The sequence below is a fragment of the Mastigoproctus giganteus genome, chromosome 14, assembly GCF_048544385.1.
Source record: "Mastigoproctus giganteus isolate SK-2022 chromosome 14, ASM4854438v1, whole genome shotgun sequence".
NCBI lineage: Eukaryota > Metazoa > Arthropoda > Arachnida > Uropygi > Thelyphonidae > Mastigoproctus > Mastigoproctus giganteus.
This window is the reverse complement of record NC_143588.1, coordinates 75851242-75870350: the sequence shown is the minus strand read 5'-3', so window position 1 is coordinate 75870350 and position 19109 is coordinate 75851242. Positions and strand designations below refer to the sequence as shown.

Genomic DNA, 19109 nt, shown 5'->3' with positions numbered 1-19109 from the left:
ACAGTTACAAAACTGATCTGTGATAGTGCCACAGAAAAGGTTAGGCAGACAAAGTCAGATTATGAGAAATTGCTGGCAAAGAGGGCAAAGGGTGGGAATAAGTAATTTTTCACATATATAAATGCAAAGAACAGAAGGACAAATCAGATCGGACCCTTATGTAATCGTTGTGAGATAGTATTATATACCCCAGCTGTGTGATTATGAAATATGCAAATATTTTGACCTATATTTGACTAAACGTCTAAGCCATTCAATTCAAGTGTGTACTCAAACAAAGAACATGCAAAATGAGCTAACAGAGTTTCAGAGAGGTAATGAACATTTTCCCCACATGATGGTTGTCGTGTAGGGAAAATGTCTATGCAGATTTTTGCTCAGGAATTAAACATTCCCAGGTTGACAATAACAACATGCTGAAAAAACGAAAGTCTGGAGGTGAAAATGGGCCCAAGAAATGACCAATAAAATACTAACAAGAGCAGATATGCCCTGAGATGGCTGGTAACCTCATCTCAGCATCAGACCCTAAAGAATCTCAGTCTAGAACTGTAAGTAGCCACAGGCAAACCTGTAACTGTTTCCATGACACAGAGTTGCATGCCATAAATTTTCACATAAGAGCTGTAACTCACAGACTATTGATAACAGAAACAAATGCACACTGTTGATTGCCATAGTGCATGACATATCAAACTTTACACTGCACCACAGGACTGATATCCACTGATCCACAACATTAACAATGGCATTTCTTTAGCCCCGTCACAGGGCATAGAACATCATTACAGAATACAAGCCATGAATGCCACATCTACAGTGATGTTCTCAGAAATTCTGTCTGCCCTTCACTGTCGATTTTATGGAAGTGGCCCTTACACCTTCCAACAAGATAATACTTCAAATTACAAAGCACGAATGTGGATGTATGGTGTGAAAAGAGTAACACTGATAAAAAATTGCAGTGGCCAGTATAGAGCCCTGATCTCAACATAATTCAACTGAACATCTTTAGGATAAATGAGTTAAATTGAAACAAAGCAATGCCAGGATAGCCCTCTTCATTAGTGAATTCACATATGCTTTAAAGGAGTAGAAAACAATACCACTAGTTTTCTACCAGAAATTAGAAGAACCTCTAACATAATGCACTGAAGCTATTATTGTGACCAAAAGTGCCCAGCACACTATTAACTTCTTGGAATAAATACATGATTTGTACATAACTACCAGTGGCTCAAGTTCTGAGAGATTAAAGGCTGAAGTTGCAAGTATGCAAACAATTTAACCTAAGGTGGAACCAATGTGTGAGTGTGCTTATAATAAAAAAAGATGAAGAAATGAAATAAAACATATTAAAAGGTGTTAATAAAATAATTCTATACACAGTTTGGTGTGTCTCATCTCTTCACCAGTATACAAGATGTGATAACATTTGCTGTGACTGTCAAAATGAATAATATTAAATTAATGGGTTTTTTTTTTTTTTAATTAGCAAGGCACACTAAACATAATCCAAATGAGTAAATGTTACACAGTGTCATTCACTCATTTGGATTATGTTTAGTGTGCATATATAAATCTCCACCAGTATACAATACTTCACCAGCACAGTTTGGTGTGTCTCATCTCTGCACCAGTATACAAGGTGTGATAACATTTGCTGTGACTTTTAAAAACTTATTTTATTATTTCTTGTAGCTAACTAACCATGGTTGCAATGAAAATTTTTTTAAAAAGGATTTTAAAGTCATTTTAAAATTGTTTTTGAACCCTCATCTGAAATTAAAGTAAGCCATTTAAAAACAGATTGAAAATCAAAATCAACCTAATTATTTCAGTTTAAATCCCTATATATAATAACAACTATTAACGGCAATAATAACATTTAAGTAATAAAATCATATTAACCCCTTCACGGAACTTTTTTTTTTCCCGGAAAATGTGCCGTAACGGATTGACTTTTTTTATTTTACAGATTAAAAGTATGCGTCATGCGAATACTCGTTGTATAGTTTTTTCTGTTATTTATTAATTTTTTCATAGAAAATACATGGGAATAATTAACCCATTTGGGCTATCCCAAGTTATCTCGGATACACCAAAAAGTGTGCAAATTATACAGATTTTTTTTTAATAAATTAGCGCTTGAGCTAAAAGAAAGGAACAGAAAAAGTCTCCATTACTCATAAATAAATTTAAAAAAAATCAAGTGGAACACACAAGCAGTAATCACAAACTAACTACATTCTGTCACACAGCCACCACAAGTGGACAGGCAAGGTAAGCGTCGCTTGCGGGCGGCAGTTCAAGAGGATGCTCAAATATTTTTCGATATTGTTTTTGTGAATTATTTTCGTGGGTTCAGTATTCTGCATTTAGGACGGCAAATTATATTTTGCTTACTGGCGGCACAGGAACACGCACTACTGTTCTGACATTGCTGTACAATATAAGTAAAATGAAAGCCAGTCGTTTTGCTGCCAGGCGTAAGAAAATCCTGAGAAAACTTGGGATATACCTGCCTAATGCAAAATTAGCCAGATAAATACCAGAGAAAATATGTTTCGGTCCTAAATTGGAGGTATTATTGTTTGCTTCGGGTATTACTGTATACCGAGTTTTCGTGTAGTTCCAAATAACATTAAAACTAAAAACGAGATATCTCGGGATAATCCATGAAGGGGTTAAAGCAAGATTTCTAATTTTTTTCTGATAATAGCACATTAAAATCAGGCAGAAAAATAACAGAAGCATCCGGAAGGACTAAAATCCTTTTCACTGAACAACCTAAGAGTTGGATAATTCAAGAAACAGAAAATAGTAACAAAAAGATAATGTTCATTTCAATTAATAATTCAAAAATTTTGAGTGCACCTTGTTGTATAGTAAAAGTTCTATTATCTGATGCACAGTGGGATTAGGATATTCTGGTTATCTAAGTTTTCTACTTATCTGGCCATCCCATCAACATGGGGAAAACCAATGGATAACAATATACATACACTAAGTAACAACTTTAATAGATTCACCTACCCTTTTCATGAAATGGGATACTCCTTCAAAAAACAGCATTGTGCATTCATAACATGCTGTGTATGTGTATAATTCAGTGAAAGACTGAACAAGACAAAAGATTTAAGGACTGAATGTATTGGTATTAGTAAGGCCCAAACAGATACAAAGAAGCAGACTTTTCTAGAGGCCAAAAAAATAAAATAAAATGCCATATTTGTCAGTACCAGATGTAACATGCCAGTACAAGTATCTTAAAAGCTGAAACCTCATTGGAATTCTCGTGTACGACTGTATCAGGATTGGTCCAATAACCAAATAATATTCAAATAATGGTAATCCTGTGGTCAGAAACAACATGTTGAATGAGAAACCAATGGAAGCAGAAAGGACCCGGGCCAAAAGAAAGGCTACAGTCAGTTAAATAACAACTCAGTACAACAGTAATAACCAAAGAGGAATTTAAGAATGCACAACTCATTGTATCATGTCATGGATGAGATACTGCAGCCAATGACTGAACTGAGTTCCACTTCTGTCAGTAAAAAAAAAAAAAAAAAAAAAAAAAACAATGTATGGTTATAGTAGGCTCAGCAACACCAGGACTGGAAAGTTGTTTCAATGTAGGCTGGTGGTTTGACAGTGTAAGAATGTTTTTGTGGTACACACTGAGGCCCCCTTGATACCATTGGCAACATTTGGATGCAGCAGGTTATTGGAAACTATTTTCAATGAGGCACATGCCTTCATAGCTGTGGTGTATCTCTCTGCGAATAGGTTCTTCCAACATGGATAAGATACTGCATGTTGAATTTGAAAGTGTCTGCAATTCTGCCCAGACACGATAGAAGGGAGTATATGATGAGAGCCTTGTCGATCAATTCGGCACTGGAAAGATTGTGCAAGGCTCAAGGGATAGAATTTTTTTCAGCCTGGTCTGTACTTGTTAATAGGAGAGACTGCTTCTGCAGGGATGGGATACACTTAAATAGAAAGGGTGCAAGAATATTTGCTGATGCTATCGTGGCAGTGTTAGGTGGGTCGGAAAACTGCTAGCTTGGGGGCATACAAGGACTAATAGTTTAACAGTAGCCGCAGGCAGAGGTGAAGGTGATTCTTGCACAACTTCTATTAGAATAAGTAACGACCTGGAGCAAGGGATGTTGGGGGTTTCAGGGACGGATGGCAGTCATCGTAAAATAGGTGGGTATATGGGATGTGTTAGGGTAACTAGGAATAGGAATAGCAGCATGTATACCAATGCTAGAAGTATAGTAAATAAATTTGATGAATTTGAAGTGTTGGTCAAGACATCAAAGGCGGATATTGTTGGGATAGCAGAGACGTGGTGTCACACAGATATAAGGAATGCAGAACTGGAATTTGGGGAGTACAATGGGTACAAAAAGGATAGACAGGATAGAAAGGGAGGAGGGGTTATGCTGTTAATTAAGAAAAACATAAAATCAAAAGAAGTGCACCCAGTTGATATAGATGAACAGTGCACTGTTGAGTCAGTTTGGTGTGACATAAGCACTGCAAAAGCAAAAATAAGAGTAGGAGTGTGTTATAGGCCTAATGAGTACAATGAACAATTGTACAGAGAAATAGAGTGGGCTAGTAAATCGGAATGTCTTATAATGGGGGATTTTAACTTCCCAGATATTGACTGGAACTTGTGGGTTGGTCACTCACACACTAGTCAGACTTTTGTGGATTTATTGGATGATTGTTTTCTGCAGCAGCATGTTCGAGAGGCAACCAGAGAGAGCAGTGATCATTTGTGTATTAAGAATTTGCGGATAAAGGAACCACTAGGTGGCTGCGATCACAGTGTACTGATGTGAGATTTACTTAAAGATATAATTACCATCAGGGGTAAAGGAAAGGGTTTTTGCTTCCGTAAAGGTGAGTACAGTGGTCTCAGAAAGCTTTTAAATTCTGTACAGTGGGATCAACTGACGATGTTACCAACAGTAAATTCTAAGTGGGAAGCAATCAAGGAATTAATCGTGGATGCTACTAAAATTTTCATACCTATTAAAAAATATTGTTCAAGGTTTAGGCCTAAATGGTTATCAAATGAACTAATGAGACTTGTAACAGAGAAGAAAAATGCATGGGATGCATATAAATTATCAAACGACTCAGAAGCCTACGGCAGATATAAGCTACTCTGTAATCAGGTCACAAAGGAGGTTAGGCAGGCGAAGGCAGATTACGAGAAATCCTTGGCAAAAGATGCTAAGAAAAACAGCAAGGATTTCTTTACTTATATAAACTCTAAAAGGAAGGGGATGAATCTGATTGGTCAGATTCATCCAATACTTGACATCGATGGTTCGACTGTTGATGATCCTGCTCAGATAGCAAACAAACTGGATGAGTATTTTGCATCTACATTCACATATGAGCAATTATTAAGGTTTCAAAATGGCTGAAGGTTATCAAATTGTAGCAGGATACTTAATGATTTTGTAATAACTGAGAGTAAAGTGGAGGAGAAATTGTTGAAGTTAAACATAAGAAAAGCACCTGGGGTGGATGGGATCTATCCAGTTATATTAAAGGAGGCGGCAAAGCAACTAAGCAAACCCTTAGCCATAATTATGAGAGCATCCTTGGACTCAGGGGAGGTTCCCACAGACTGGAGATGTGCAAATGTATCCCCAATTCACAAAGGGGGATCGAAGGGTGACACGAGTAATTACAGACCAGTTAGTTTAACTTGTGTTCCGGGTAAAATAATGGAGTCACTGGTTAAAGATGCATTGCAGAATCATCTAGACAAGACTGCAGCAATAATTCAGACAAAGCATGGGTTTGTTAAGGGAAAGTCTTGTCTGACAAATTTGATAGGATATTATGATGTGGTTACAAAGGAACTGGATGCAAAAAATAATTTTGAAATCATATATTTGGATTTCAGGAAAGCTTTTGACACTGTTGCGCATGGAAGACTACTATACAAATTGGAGCAGAATGGTATTAAGGGTAAGTTGCTACAATGGATAAAAGGATGGTTAAGTGGGAGAAGACAGAGGATGGTAATCAATGGGTGCTGCTCTTCATGGACTAATGTTATTAGTGGAGTCCCACAGGGTTCTGTGTTTGGTTCACTGTTGTTTTGTATATTTATCAATGATATTGATTAAGGTATATCAGGCTTAATGTCGAAATTTGCAGATGATACAAAGTTTGGCAGGGTTGTTAATGACAGCAATGGCAGTGTGCTACTGCAACAGGATCTAGAAATTTTGGGCAGATGGGCTGAGAAGTGGCAACTGAAGTTTAACCTTGACAAATGCAAAGTACTGCATATGGGTAGAAGTAACCCCAGAGAAATGTACCAACTGTGTGGTACTACACTTAAGGTGGTAGAAAATGAAAAAGACCTGGGAGTAATTGTGCAGTCAGATATGAAGTTTTCTGAGCAATGCAGACAGGCTGCCAGGGCAGGTCATTGGGTTTTGTCAATGATATATAGGAATTTTGCTAGTAGGGAAAAGGAGGTGATTGTCCCTATGTATAAGGCAATGGTCAGGCCATGCCTTGAGTACTGCGTGCAGGTCTGGAGGCCTCATTTTAGCAAGGATGTAGATTTGCTTGAGCGTGTACAGAGAAGGGCAACAAGATTGGTGAGGGGAATGAAGGGATCCTCTTACCAAGAGAGGCTTAAATTCTGCAAATTGCAGTGGCTGGAGACTAGGCACCTAGGCATCTAGGAAAGTCGACGTTATTGGATAAGTTACCATATATTAATCAAAGAAAAAAATTCAATGCTTCTTATGTAAAGTTTGAATAGCCTATTTAATGTAGTCTAATGTTATTAAATAAGATTAGGTTGCAAATTTATACATACATTGATGAGTTTATATTATGATTGACCCACAGCCGACCTATTATAAGTAAAGATACGGAAAAGTTTTCTGTCACTTCTAAAGGACCATTTAGTCAACTGATGCCCAAACAACTGCATCTGAACACTTCCAAATAAGCAGAGTATGTTATTTTAAAATAAAATTTTATTTTGTTTCTGTTTAGTGCTATGGTCAATTTCCATAAAATAACTGCACAGACTATTGTATTGAAGTTAGATTACATAAATTTGCAAAATGAGAAGCCACAATTGAGAAATGAATACAAAAGAAAGTAGCAAAAGTGCAGGGCCGTGGTGCTTGATTATTGTGCAGAATGTTATGCCTGAAGGTGAGTACAATCTGTTATTTATCCTCTTCATACTTTAGTCAATTTCTGTAACCTAAATATACACAACAATGTTCTGTAGGTTAATTTGCAAAATGGAAAGCCTGTAATTCAGAAATTCATGCAGAACAAAGTAATGAAAGCCTGGTTGGCAGCAGTTTCCTACCATACAAACATTATACCCTTAACACAGAAAATTGCCTTATTTATAAATAAATTTTTTTGTAATTCAAAATTATACAAGATTTCTCTGGCTGATAGTAAATTAATTTAGGAAGTCTGACAGAAGGTAATGACTTAAAGTTGCTGCGGTAATGCCTGCAGTATGCTAAAGAATTACAATGACAGCTATCTGTATGCATGCTAATACGTTGTGATGTCAGCTTTCAATCATAAGTACTGTAAACCAATGAGAGCTAAAAAGAGACAAATGTCATTTAGTTAGATTGTTAGCTAACCAACTGATCGTGCTAATTTCAGGGGAAAGTTTTCAGTGGCATTAAAAAGGTTATTCACTTAACTCTTATCTAAATGTTTAGTTAATTTAAAATTTTTGAAAATACCATAGTTAAGATGACTTACTTGTGTCTGGTAGGAACATCAATAAAGCTAACAAAGAATTCTTTTTCGATATTTACTTCTGCTCTGTCTTTCACAAAGTTATAAACAGCTCTACATAGATATGGATATACTCTAAAAAAAAAATTCATTCATAATAAAAATACTTTAAAATATCAGTGATTTTTAATAAATTATAAATGAAATTAAAACATTACGTGCAAAATATAAACAAACCTTTTAACAAAAGCAATATATATTATTTTCCATATTTTTCTAAGAAATTAAGCAAATCAATAAATTTTGAAAGTTGAAATATTCTTGTTAAAAAACGTGTAGAATATAAATTACATATAAATCTAATTTAGTTAATGAAACAAAAGGTGATTAAAAAAATACTTCTCAATGGAACCAAAACACTATCTCTTGAACTGTGCTTTAATCTACAAAAATACGGGGTAAGAAGACATAAAAACCTTAATTTATACTTTTTTTTTGGTGTTTGGCATTCTGCCACAAAATGGTTTACTGACTTTTTTTCCTCAGAAAAGTTAGTTTTCTGTCCCCTTCTTTTTTTTTTTTTTTTTTTTTTTTTTTTTTTTTAGGAGCATTAGCAACTAAGGCCATATTGCTCCGGGATATGTGGTGGTCATTCCCTGACCTTTCCGCATCCTCCGTATTTGGTGGTGACAGGCTCGAACCCCAGTCTAATCAAGAAGCGTGTGCTATGCACTGCTGCTCCTTCCCACCTGGCTACGGAGGCGCGTCCCCTTCTTACCCAAACCCATAAACTGCAGTTCCCACTTTTAATGACATCTCACTTTTAGCACCATAAATTGTATATATGACAATTTGTAATGTAAATTACTTTTTTTTTAATATCAAGTTTTTGTGTTTCTCTTTCAGCAAAATAAATTTACTGCCATAAAAAAAAATAAATTTATTATTCAGTGCCCCATTTTCATAAAAATTTTTTCATCAGTCATAGAAATTTTTCTTCTTGAGATCTGTTGTTGAACAAGTATTGCTCAGTATCAAAGTCTGCTTTTATTTACAGTATTAAATGTTACCTTGATTTTTCCCTCAGCATGGGAAAATAAAAAGAATAAAGCATCAAGATAAAGAAAGAGACTTACTTTGGAAACAAAATTAGGAACTTTATAGGAAGCAGATATAGCCTGAAAAAGACTATTGCATTTCAGTATTCTGCAAAATAGTCTTTCAAAAGAATGAAACAGAAAGAACAGCTGTAGAAACTCAATGAAAAAGTTACTATTGACACAAAAAGAAAAAACATCTGCCAAACAAAAATCAAGATGTCAATGAAACTACTTTCCATTGGCTAGAAGATGCTAGAGTGAACAATATTCCAGTGGTTCAGAATAACTGAAGAAAAACACTTCTCTGCATACATCTCATCATCAATGATATTGATGAAGGTATATCAGGCTTAATGTCGAAGTTTGCAGATGACACAAAGGTTGGCAGGGTTGTTAATGACAGTAATGGCAGTGTGTTACTGCAACAGGATCTAGATAATTTGGGCAGATGGGCTAAGAAGTGGCAACTGAAGTTCAACCTTGACAAATGCAAAGTACTGCATATGGGTAGAAGTAACCCCAGAGAAACGTACCAACTGTGTGGTACTACACTTAAGGTGGTAGAAAATGAAAAAGACCTGGGAGTAATTGTGCAGTCCGATATGAAGTTTTCTGAGCAGTGCAGACAGGCTGCTAGGGCGGGTCATGGGGTTTTGTCAATGATATATAGGAATTTTGCTAGCAGGGAAAAGGAGGTGATTGTCCCTCTGTATAAGGCAATGGTCAGGGCATGCCTTGAGTACTGCGTACAGGTCTGGAGGCCTCATTTTAGGAAGGATGTAGATTTGCTTGAGCGTGTACAGAGAAGAGCAACACGATTGGTGAGGGGAATGAAGGGATTCTCTTACCAAGAGAGGCTTAAGTTCTGCAAATTGCAGTGGCTGGAGACTAGGCACCTGCGCGGTGATCTGATTGAGGTCTATAAGGCCTTGAATGGGTTGAGCACGCTGAATTCTGATGGGATCCTTCCACTTGTTCAGATTACGAACCTACGGGGACATAAGTTCAAATTAAGAAAGGACAGATGTAGAATAGATGTGCGGAAATTTGCCTTTAGCCAGCGGGTGGTTAATTGCTGGAACAAACTTCCATCTGTCGTTGTGGAAGTTGATAGGTTAAATAAATTTAAGGAGGAACTGGACAGGCATTTGGAGGGAATGGTGTGATTTTTTTTTTTTTTTTTTTTGGCTGATGCTGCATAAGCTCCTACACTTGCTTTCTTGCATCATGTGCCACTACTACTACTACTACTACATGAAAGGCTAAAATTTATTGTAACATTTAGAATTACTGTACTACCCAATACTAAATGTTCCAGGATCCTCTTCAAACTTCGCCCTCTCATGGTGATGAAAATAAGTTAAAAAACATTTTAAAATAAAACACATATAGCCATTACACATTAATCTTTACAATGACACAAACAAACTTGACTTTCTCCAGTCCGACTTTCCTAACAGTGAGGTAATTTTCCTTGGTGATTTTAATGTTCACAACTCCAGCTGGCTTCCGTTTTCTTGTCACACCGACCCAGCAGGTCGAGATTCTGGGGCTTTTGCAATTACTAATGACCTAGCACAGATTGTTCATTTACCTACAAGAATACCGGACAATCCTAATCATACAGCCAATACGCTTGATCTTTTTCTCACAAACAACCCTTCTAAGTACACGGTCGAAGTGAGAGGTCCTTCAGGCACTTCAGATCACAACTTGGTGATTGTCTCTTCTCCAATGGAACCTTTATCTCATGGCTATTCCCAACCTCATGTTGTTTGGCATTACAAGAATGCAAAATGGGATGACCTGCGAGACTTCTTTTCTTCTTTTCCTTGGTCGGATTACTGTTTTTCAAAACTTCTGATGTCAACGTTTGCTCAGATCGTGTCAGTGAAATTATTCTTGCAGGAATGGAATCCTTTATCCCACACTCCACTTTAAAATCTCGTCCTTTATCTAAACCTCGGTTTTCCAATAAATGTGCTAAGGCTGTCCAAGAGAAGAACATTGCATATCGTAATTGGCTTGTTTCTAATTCTTCAGTTTCATTTTCTGCCTACACCAAAGCTCACAACAATTGTAAAGCAGTTATTAATCAGTCCAAACTAGAGTATGAACAGGCTAAGAGTAGAAAACTTGCTTCTTGCCCTGATGGTAGCCGAGCATTCTGGTCTCTTGCCAAAGCTATTGGCTGCAGCTTTTGCCCATCTCTGCTCGCACCTCTGTCGAAACCAGATGGTTCTGTTGTCACTTCAGCCAAGGATAAAGCTGACCTGTTAGCACCCCATTTTTCTTCCAGCTCATGTATTAATGATCTTGGTAAAACACCTCCCACCATTCCCAACACGCTCCATTCAATGCCTCCTGTGGTCTTCCGTCAAAAGGATATTAGAAGGATTTTGATGAATCTTGATGCTAAGAAAGCTCCAGGTCCCGATGGTATTTCTCCACTTGTTCTCAAAACCTGTGTTCCTGAACTTACTCCTATTCTTTGCCGCCTTTTTTCACTTTCTTATTCCAAAGGTGTTTTTCCTTCTGCTTGGAAATTTGCTCATATCCAGCCAGTTCCTAAAAAAGGTGACAAATCCCTCCCATCCAATTATCGTCCCATTGCAATTACTTCTACTCTTTCTAAAGTAATGGAGAAATCAATTAACCACCAACTCTTAAACCACCTAGAAACCTTCCGTCTGATCAACGATTGCCAGTATGGATTCCGTCAGTGTCGATCCACTGGTGATATTCTGGCTTATGTTACCCATTTATGGACTAATTCAATGGAAAGGTTCGGTGAAACACAAGTAGTTGCTCTTGACATCTCAAAGGCTTTTGATCGTGTTTGGCATAAAGGTCTTCTAAACAAGCTTCCATCTTATGGTTTGCCAACTGATTTTAGTAATTGGTTATCCAGTTTTCTCTCTGATCGCTCACTGAGGGTGATGGTAGATGGCTCTCTGTCTTCTAACTTCTCCACTAATGCCAGTGTCCCCCAAGGTTCAGTTCTTTCCCCCACTCTTTTCCTCTTGTATATCAATGACCTTCTTTCATTGACCAGAAATCCTATCCATAGTTTTACCAATGATAGCACATTGCATTCAACTTTCCATTTTGAGAAACCTTGTCCTGCTCAATCAGCTTCAACTTCTCGAAAATCTGCTACCAATTCCTTAAATGCTGATCTTCAGGTAATTCTCCAGTGGGGCAAAGACAACTTAGTTGATTTCAAACCTTCCAAAACTCAGTCTTGTCTTATATCTCGCAAAAAGGATTCTTCTGCTCCTATGCTTATGTTTAGTGACACTCCGATTTCTAAGCAAAATGATATATCTCTTTTGGGGATTACCCTGACTTCTAATCTCTCTTGGCACAAGCACATTACAAATATTGCTTCCTCTGCATCTAAAAAACTTGGTTTTCTCTTTCTCTCTCAGCGTTACTTTTCTTCCAAACAGCTGCTCACTCTGTATAAATCGCAAATCCGCCCTGCCATGGAATATTGTTCCCACATCTGGGGTGGTGCCCCCAAAGCCTCTCTCAGGCTTCTTGATTGCATTCAGAAGAGGGCAGTTAGGTTAATTAATGATTCATCTCTAACAGAGTTTCTCCACTCGCTTTCTCATAGACGCACTGTTTCTGCTGCATGCCTCTTCTACAGATACTTCCATGGGCACTGTTCTTCTGAATTGGCTTCTATAATTCCCGCTCTCTTTCAAAACAGTCCGAACACGTGCCGCCACCAGCCAACATCCATTTACTGTCCAACTTCAAACCCACAGAACCAACTTTTCATCTTCCTCATTTATTCATTCAACTGCTGTTTTCTGGAACAACCTTCCTTCATACATATTTCCTGAAAATTACAATCTACAGAAGTTCAAGTCCAATGTCAACAAATATCTTCTTTCATCTTCTCAACCTCCAACCCAAGCACAGTACTAAGTACTATAGGTTCTAATACCTCTCGTGTTTGGGGTTCACATAAAAAAAAAAAAATTCTATAATTACAATAATAATTGCAGGTGCTATGATGAATATATATAATATAGAGCTTATATATATATATATATATATATATATATGAGCTCTATAAATGCAAGAAAATGGTGGCCATCCTAAATTAAGACAGAAATGTTTTAGCCTTAGCTCAGTTGTTGCCTTTTTCACCTTTCACATTACTAAACGTAAAGTGTACACTACGTGTTTTAAACTTGTGATGAAAATGCATAAATCCAAATAATGTTCTATTGATTAACATTTAAATCAAACATACAAGTATATTCAAACATTTGTGTCAGTAATCAATAACACTTAATCGTCACATAGCCCAAGCAGCTCTGATTGTTGTTTGTTATTTGGTTTTTAGGAGCATTAGCAACTAATGCCATATTGCTCCAGGAATATGCGGTGGTCATTTCCTGACCTTTCTGCATCCTCCGTATTTGGTGGTGATGAACTCAAACAGCAGCTCTGAAAGACTACAAATTTTATTCCTTATATTATCTCTTTATTATACAGGTAACATATATAAAATTTCACGGGTCTCAAACCTGCAGTCTACTGAGAATAATAGGTTTCATAAATTTCTGCATGATTAATTACTTAGAGTTGTGGCACTTTCAGTTTTCTGAACAAAAGGAATTAAACCAACAAAAACTCAGTTTCACCTATAAAAATCCTTCTTTCAGGTTATATACAAAGAGTCAATAACCTAACCTCTTCAAAAAAAAAAAAAAAAAAAAAAAGATGACTTTGCTTTAAAGAAGCAAAAAAATAAACCAATAGCACAGAACAGAAATTAAATGATAATCCCAGAGCAATATACTCTTCTTTTTTCCCTTAATTTTAGCTTCTTGCTATTTCTGTTTCTCATGCTATTAGTTTATTCAAAGATTGTGAAGCATTCTTTCTATCCTTCTTCAGTATTTTACTTTATGCAAATTTAAGCTTAGGCTATTATTTACTTATTTCCTCCTCCTCACCAGCACAACCTGGAACTTGGAATAATTTTGCCCAATTGGCATAACAATTAGTAATAAAGGAATTCATCATAAATTAGAATCTTCAGAAATTAGTTTAAAGAAAAAGAAATGGAATTAACAGATACAGGCAATGGTAAGACCATATTAAAAACAGGGAAATAAGAAGATTGTGGGTAACAAATATCCAATCAAAAGAAAATGAAGAAAACTTAAGATGTATGAGCATATAGAAGGCATGGGTGAAGGAAGATTAGCTAAACTGATATTTGTAGCAAACATGAATAGTAATAAGCTCAAAGGGAGATAAAGAGGAAAGTAGATTCGTGTTGATGAGCAAGCATAGGAAGAAACAGGCCTTACTCTGGCTGTGGCTAAAAATCAAACAGGATATAGTATCACATGGGAGAAAATAGTGAATGAAAGACTGATAGTCCAGAACTGATTTATACTATCATACTGGTCTGTGGAGTTGTGAGCAACCACCGGTGCCACTTGACCCTAAACACTATCATACTGGTCTGTGTCACCATTCACTATAGCAGGTTTGGATGATGAAGGTAGTTTAATCAAAACAAAATCTATATATCATAAAACTTCAGTTTAACAGAGTACATGAGGAAAGTTAAACTCAAAAGAAGTACATACAGTTGCCAAATTTGCTATAGTAAATTCACTCATTTATAATTCAACCCTTCATTTATAGTAAATTATGATTTATACTCTGTCTACTGAAAGAAATGACTTGAGAATAATGTCACAGCAGTTAAACGGGCACACTCACTAATTCTGTCACCATATGTCCTACAATTATTTTAATATCACTTCACAATCATTGCCAGCATAAATATAGATACATTTATGACTGTCGTGAAAATTTGAAATAAGACTTATTTTTCAGCATATTTACATGTTATGTTGTTGTTATTATTTGATCTGTTCTGCTGTAATTTATATAGCCTGCTTATTTACTAAGTACTGCAAATAGGTCAATGGTGTTTTTGTTTTATTATACTGTAAGAGTGGATAGAATCTGACTTGGTTGTTCTTTCCAATATTTGATGGTTCTGAAAAGAACCTTTTATATTTGATAATGACAGTAGAAGGGAATCTTTGATATATTTGATAATGACAGTAGAAGGAAATCTTTGATATATTTGATAATGACAGTAGAAGGGAATCGTCACCTTCACTTTCTGAAGAGTCACTTGGTGACATTAAATACTACAAGTCGCTCCACAGCATCATCCAAATGGGCCAGCAGATTCCTTATAATCTTGAATAATTTTTTTCTACATGATGAATTGCTGAAATCCAATTTTCTTTGGTAATTGATGCAAAAGTGTCTTCTACTAATTTTTTCACGTCAGTCGACTTAAATGTGGTGTTCTTTTGAGCAACATACCCCTTTACCTGAATCCATATCAATCGAATGGGATTGAATTCACAATGATAGGGGAACAATCAAATAACCATGTGAGCTCTGAATGCAGCCTCATCAATCTCATAGCACATCCTGGAATCCTTATGCATCTTAATTATCTTATAAAGCTCCAGTCTGTATGTGTGACCTGGAAATGATATACCATATCGAATTAGCCAGTCTCATTTCCTGTTTTCAACTACTGCTGGTGTATGATAGTACAACTGGATGCCCAGTTGATGGCTGTAATATGCAGCACTACTCATCACAATGTAAGAATTTTCTGGGAATGTTTGGAATAAGTTGATTATTAAACCATTTCAGAAAAATGTTTGCATCCATTTTCTTGTGGTAGTCTGGATCGCTAACCCTGGAAACGAAAACAAGAATGAAACCATTTTCATTTCCTGCACAAGGAATTATTAATCGCTTGCCTTTTCCAATAGACTTTCAAGTTTGTTTCATTGTCTTGCCAGCAATTTGAAAGAGTATGGTGTTTGTTTACCCACATCTCATCTAAACATACACAGGACCAGCCTTTGTCCGTTGCTTGAATGGTATGCAAAAATTTCATCCTGGGAACGTCATTTCTTTCCAAAAGGGCTTTATGTCAGTTAACTTTACAATAGCAAAATGTGAGCTTCTTTACTATCATCCTTAACAATTCAACACATCCTGTAAAATCTATCTTTTCTTTTAAATTAAAATGTAGGTGATGAAGGGTTGGAATTTCACCTGCATAGTACAAACTATGGATATGTTGCCAAATTACTGACAAATCAAAATCATCTAAGGTATCATTGTAATTTGCCCTCCGTCTCTTTATTCCAGGCATATGGAAAGGCATTCCTTCTTTAACAATGATGGTTACCGTGGATCAAGTGACACTGGTAGCCATGGCTGTTCTTTCCTTTACCTGATTTACTGGAAGTAATGGCTCCCCTTTCACTTTTTCTTAGAAAAATATTGCTGCACATTATAAAGCACTTCCCAGGCTTGACTTCAAAGAGAACTACCATGTTTTCCAACATCAGAATGTGAAGCTTCCATAACAACCTATAACGCAGAAGATATTTCTTGGCTAAATGCCTAAAAGTATGAAGTTTAATGTTTATTCATGGGTTATGCACACACATCATTTCTACTACCCAGGTAGTTTTAACGCATTGTTTTAAATATCTCTCATATTGTGAATACCTTCACAACAAGTTGCCAAGGTGCCAAAAAGCCTAGAAGCAGTGCCGTCTGGGTGGTTGTATCTACCAAGAATAAGCAACAATAGTCTTCTCCAAAGGTGAAGCATTACTTATTTGAGGTAGTGCAATACCATGCAACTCTTTGTGAAGATATTCCCAATATGAGAGATATTTAAAACAATGCATTAAAACTACCTGAGTAGTAGAAACGATGTGTGTGCATAACCCATGCATAAACTTCATACTCTTAGGCATTTAGCCAAGAAATGTCTTCTAGATTAAACCACGTACACCATCAGGCATCTTTGATATTGTGGAGTTTTACTTCATAACTGGGTTGTCACTAGTGCAACAATGGGTACCTACTCACCAGCCAAAGAAGGACCAAAAAAGCCTTGAAACGGTGCCATCTGGGTTGCAGTATCTGCCATGAATAAGTAACAATAGTTTTCTCCACAGGTGAAGCATTACTTATTTGAGGTAGTGCAATACCATGGAAACTCATTGTGAAGTGAGTTGCCATGGTATTGCAATTCATAATATGAAAGAGTTGGTTTATGCATGGTTACTGAAAGGACATAATTTTTACTAAAATGGTAGTGTGAATGCATCATTTAATTATATTTCATTCATACTACCCTTGTAGTATAAATGATAGTACATGCAGTAACCATGCATAAACATTAAACTTCACAACCCTTAAAGTAGTTTACAACGATTAATGGCAACTGAGGAAGAAGCTGGAAATAACTTGCCACAACTAAGCGATAAGTGCAGGTTGCTAATATCCAATTTGTTTCTTTCAGTAGACAGAGTATAAGCATTTATCAAAAATAACACTGACTTATTTTGATTTGATTTATTGGCACATTAGCATCTAAGGCTATTAGATGCTAATTATGCACCAAAACATAGTTATATAAGTTTAAAAATAAATATATAAATTAATTCTGATAACCCTTGAAAGAAGGTTATCTTGGCATAAGTCATATAATGGCTAAAAGCAGTATACTTATTAAAAATATATATATTCAGAATTTTATATAAATTTTATATAAATTAGATGAACAAAAAATGTAACAAAAAAATATATATTCATCTGTACTGATTTAGATTTTAATGTTATAAAAAATTAAATTCACCAATTACCTGTAGTATTCCTCCTGAATGGTTGTAGCTAAATTCTGGTTATACTTTTCTATGTCTTGAAAACTCACTTCCAAAGTATTTCTTTCTGGTTTAACCAAGTTTCTGGCATCTTCCACATATTTGAGCTTGTTGTGATCATCTTGGTATCTGTTAACCAAACAGATAATCTATTTAAAAACAATGTAAAAACCTCAGAATTTCTTTCTTTTCCCTCTCCCTGCTACTCAATATATAAAAATGCAAAAGCATACAAATTCAATACTATGGCCTGTTCAATTCCCCCCCCTCAAATTTTTATTTTTACAGCAGTTTCATACATGCACAAAAATAGTAATAATACTACTACTAATAACAACACATATCACTTTATTGCACGGAAAATATTACCTTATATTTGATAATGATAAACCTAACATCAAATTATATTAACACATATGGAGAACTACCGAATTTAAATCATTTATTTATGGAATTTTAAAAAAAAAATAGCAATTCCAAATTTTCCAGAATTTTTAATTTTGCCAACGATGGCTAATGTTTGTACATAAAATGTAAGGGAAATAAATTCAAAAATATTTTCACACAAGCGCTATGGAATGGAAATACCGTCTGATAATACTTCATATCTCACAAAATGTAAGTTTTTCTTTCCATCTTTCATAAGTTATTACTAACATGTTAATTTTTTTTTTTACCATAAGTGGAGTACTACTATTGTTTATACATAAAGCAAGTATGCATTAACATCACTCCAAAAGTCATTCATTACATCAATAGTGCTTGCATAATATTTATATAAGGTGGGCCGGATTTACAGTATAAGCTAAACAAACTACAGCTTGGGGGACTCACATTACAAGGGGCCTTGCTCCATCCTAAAAAATCCTTATTTTTAATACTGTCACAGGTGAACAGTAAGAGAGAAGGGCCTCACACTTGTTATAGCGTAGGGCCACAACAAGTTTAAATCCGGCCCTGTATACAAGTGACAGCAATATTCATGTTCGGTTAAAATGCATGCACAGGGATACAAAGTTTTGAAATGAAAAAGTTTTGAATGAAATTTCATTACTACAGCTGAGTCACACCTAAAAGCTTAGCTATTTAAACAGTGAAAATTTAAAGTGTACTAAATATTCATCTAATTTTAAGAAACATTTGTCAAAACAAAAGTTTATTTACTCCTCTAGAAAATCTTGAAATAGCTTTTGACATCGGTCACCAACATCGTCTTTTACACGTATTTGTCCAACACGCTGTTCAGACACATCCATGTTTACAAATGACGTGCTATTAAAAGCCGACTGAGAAATACACCTTGCTGATCACTGTTGCCAATAGCAGGTTTCCCGCCAAACATATCACGTGCCATTCTTTGTATGTATGTTGTACACTCCAACCCCATGGTGTCACTTGAATCGATACTTGCGAAAACTGCTCCAACAGGTGGTCCGCAAAGAAATTTTATAAAAGGCCAAAAAAGATT

The 19109-nt window shown here is 35.9% G+C and overlaps 1 protein-coding gene across 1 annotated transcript in view; it reads right to left on the bottom strand.

Moving 5' to 3' along the window:
- Mcm6 (minichromosome maintenance 6) overlaps nucleotides 1-18897 on the bottom strand; it is a 144174-nt gene extending 125277 nt beyond the window's left edge. Inside the window, exons 1-3 of the mRNA XM_090388414.1 lie at nucleotides 18806-18897; nucleotides 17624-17770; nucleotides 7804-7914 (exon numbers count right to left, since the gene is read on the bottom strand). Of these exons, the coding sequence (XP_090244540.1) occupies nucleotides 7804-7914; nucleotides 17624-17770; nucleotides 18806-18897 (350 nt within the window). The remainder of the gene's footprint in view (nucleotides 1-7803; nucleotides 7915-17623; nucleotides 17771-18805) is intronic.
- Nucleotides 18898-19109: the final 212 nt, after the last annotated feature.